This window comes from Galeopterus variegatus, unplaced genomic scaffold (assembly GCF_000696425.1).
Source record: "Galeopterus variegatus unplaced genomic scaffold, G_variegatus-3.0.2 Scaffold10077, whole genome shotgun sequence".
NCBI classification, from domain to species: domain Eukaryota; kingdom Metazoa; phylum Chordata; class Mammalia; order Dermoptera; family Cynocephalidae; genus Galeopterus; species Galeopterus variegatus.
The window spans coordinates 18,989-22,187 of NW_007736188.1; the positions used below are offsets into that span (position 1 = coordinate 18,989).

The 3,199-nt window shown below is 36.4% G+C and overlaps 1 protein-coding gene across 1 annotated transcript in view; it reads right to left on the reverse strand.

Annotated features, from left to right (window-relative positions):
• LOC103609779 (mitotic checkpoint serine/threonine-protein kinase BUB1-like) overlaps positions 1–3,199 on the reverse strand; it is a gene marked incomplete at its 3' end in the record, with an annotated part of 8,577 nt that overhangs the window by 3,860 nt on the left and 1,518 nt on the right. The window contains exons 2-4 of the mRNA XM_008594066.1: positions 1,743–1,802; positions 1,520–1,658; positions 468–664 (exon numbers count right to left, since the gene is read on the reverse strand). Coding sequence (XP_008592288.1) covers positions 468–664; positions 1,520–1,658; positions 1,743–1,802 — 396 coding nt within the window. The remainder of the gene's footprint in view (positions 1–467; positions 665–1,519; positions 1,659–1,742; positions 1,803–3,199) is intronic.

Genomic DNA, 3,199 nt, shown 5'->3' on the forward strand with positions numbered 1-3,199 from the left:
AAAGTGCCAAAAGGTTTCTTTTGCTTCTTTATTTTTTTTTGAATTTTCAAAATTCCCTAAATGAGGTGTATTTAATAACAGAAAAAAAGTTTAAAAATTGTGAAAAACAAGACTATTCATTAACTTATTTGTCATACTGTTCTTCATAAAAATCAAAATGTGGTAAACAACTTAAATGTCCAATTGGAGAGTGGTTAAATTATGACACAACTCTGCAACAGATTTCATAACCACTTTAAAAGTAGTTTAGACATAAAAATACACAGGCGTAGGAAATGATACTGAAAGGAAATGCTGCTAAATGTTCATAGTAATATTCTTGGGCAGTTTATTTTTCTTTACACTATTCTATATCCACATTTTCCACAATGAGAAGGAAATAGATACAAATAGATGACCATATTTTTAAGAGCAAACATTACATTTCAAAGTAGGACATTCCACATGCAGTTTTATTTTGAAATTACCTGTATTGTTGTTGCAGTAGATCTTTAGGTTCAGCTTGGTTTTGAATTCCTCTGCGAAAAACTGCACTGGCATGCTGCAGCTCTCCCTGACCTTCCAGATGACTCGCCCAGGATACATACAGAAGAGATGACAGTGTTCCAATTCCATGGTTGTACAGAAACTCAAAAAACTGATGAAGATCACTGTTGTACTCAGCCTACAGGAACCCAAAGCAAAAAGACATAAAAATAATGGAATTGCTAGTTTAGGTCTGGCTTAGAGTCTAGTGAAGCCTCAACATTCAGTCTTTGTGGCAGCCTCAGGATGTACAGTGTAGGGGGGGAAGGCAGGTGTGGTCCTTTGATGGCAGACCTAAAAGTTAGGCTCATTCTTTTCCTTGACATTCAATTTCCCCACTGTTACCCACACTATTTCCCAAGATAGCAGGGTCTATAATGACCCATTACATAAAGTATTACTTTTATTTGTATTATTCTAAGCTTGTTCAATTTCCATATGGTGCCTCTAATCGTAGTAGTTTGTAATTTAATCAACAAATTCAAGTTTACCCCAAACACTCCATTCATGATTTTATTACCATAGTTCATGTCCCCAAGCCTTTATTTCCAGACTAAAGAGTCACAACCTTTTAAAGCCTAACCCTAAGTAGCCTTCTTTTAATACTAAATTAGTTTCTGAGAGTTAAAATTTTCTTAATTACAATGAATTTAATTTACTACTAGGAACCCTCTTAGTACCTGGTAGTGCCTGCTTATCCTCCCTCCACCAAACACAATCCTCACCCAATAAACCTTTTAATTTCATGGTCTCTATCTCATGTTATAACATTTATAGACTTGACACATAGGGGATGGTTTTAAAATTATATCACTGATCCACAATTCAGAAGCCAAAGGTTCTAAAATACATATCTGTGGCCATATAACTTTTAAAAATTTATGACTGGAAACAAGAAATTAAAAGACCATCTAAAATGATCTTAAAGTCTAGAGAAAAAAGCAAAAGTACAACACAATTAGGGATTTGATCATATATCTGAAAGTATACTTACAAATTTTAAACAATAATTGATGAATCTTGGGTCATTGTGGTATCTCTTATCATTTAAAAATGCCTTCATTAAATGTTCTAATAAAGTTGTCAAGTATTCTTTATTCTCAGGAAAATTCTCTTCTACCCACTGCATGTAGCTATAAAAATATAGATAACGTTAATTTTCCATAGGGCAGCATATAGTTTGTTTGAAGGGAAAAAAAAATAAACCAAATGCTAACCTTTCCCATTCACCAAGTGGGTCATCACCCCTGTAGCTTCGCATGTGGGCTTCAAACATTCTAGAACAGAAAAAAGTATGCACATGAAATATTAGGAATCATTCCTAAAAACAAAAGATATATGATTATATATATATAATTTATATACCTTCAAATTGAAATATTAAACGTCAATCCAAATGCTATATAAAATTTAAAAGAGCATTCACTCAAAAGTGGTCAGAAAGCTCATAAGCAGTGTTTTTACAGAAGAAAGTAAGTCCCCAGCTCTATCTCCAAGAACCTCCTTGTCCTCTCATTGGTCCCCAATGTTACTACCACCATGAAGAGCAGCATCCAGAAGTTTCTGCGTCTCCTCCTAACAGTGGGATCCAGGCATGGCACTGATTCAGATACCTCCCCTGGCTTCCCAGGAACATGGCTGAGACATGGCTGGAACAAGATTCAAACAGGGCTCGGAAATGGGTGCCAGATAGTCCAGGGAACCAGATATAGCGATTCCTTTCTGGGCCTCAATGTTACACAATGTCCTTGAGGAAGAACACATGATGGCAGTGCCCATAAACTAGGCGTTAGAACTCCCAGAGGACTATGCCTACTTCAAATACCCAACCACAGCTTAAAAAAAAAAAAAAAAAAAAAATCAAGCAGGCAAAGCAAAATTCTCCATGGGAGCTTAGATGCTAGTGAGGTAAACAAACAAATAAACAAAAAGAAACATGTAAAATAATGTCAGGCTACACTAAATATTTAGAAGAAAAAACAAAACAGGAGAAGAGGTAAGAATGTGATGAGTTACTATTTTAGATAGGGTGGTCAAGGAAGACCTGAGTCTCTGAGGGAGTGACATGTGATCAATGCTAGATAGGCATGTAGCTATCTGAGGGGAAATGGTCAAGGGTGAAAGGACTTCAAGAACTGGACCCTTCCACGAACAGAAAGAAAATCAGTGTGGCTTAAGTGTGATAAGCAGGGCGGGGTGTGTGTGTGTGTGTGTGATAATATCTCATTTGCATTTTAAAATATCCACTTTGTTCCTCCATATAAAGAAGGGGGTGGGGGTGAGAACAGAAGTGGGAAATCAGTTTGGAAGTTATTGCAGAGTCCCAGTGACAGGGTAATGAGTAGGACCAGGGTGGGAAGTGCATGAATGTGATTCGGGGTATGTTTTAGAGAAAAAGACAATGGCATTTCCTGATGGGATCGCATAAGGTGTATGAGAGAGTCAGGTTCAGGGAAGTCTTCTAGGTTTTCTATGTGAGAAATTACAAGATTTTTTTGTAAAAAAGAATTTCTAGCTATTACTTCAGTAAGTAAATGAAATCAATGCTTATGACTCAAAATCCAGAAGCCACAAAAGAAAAGCTAAATCAATTATGTATAAATAAAAACCTTCTACAACAAAACAAAAAACTCAACAATACGCAAAGCTCTCCGCCCCCCCCCCCGCCCCTTAA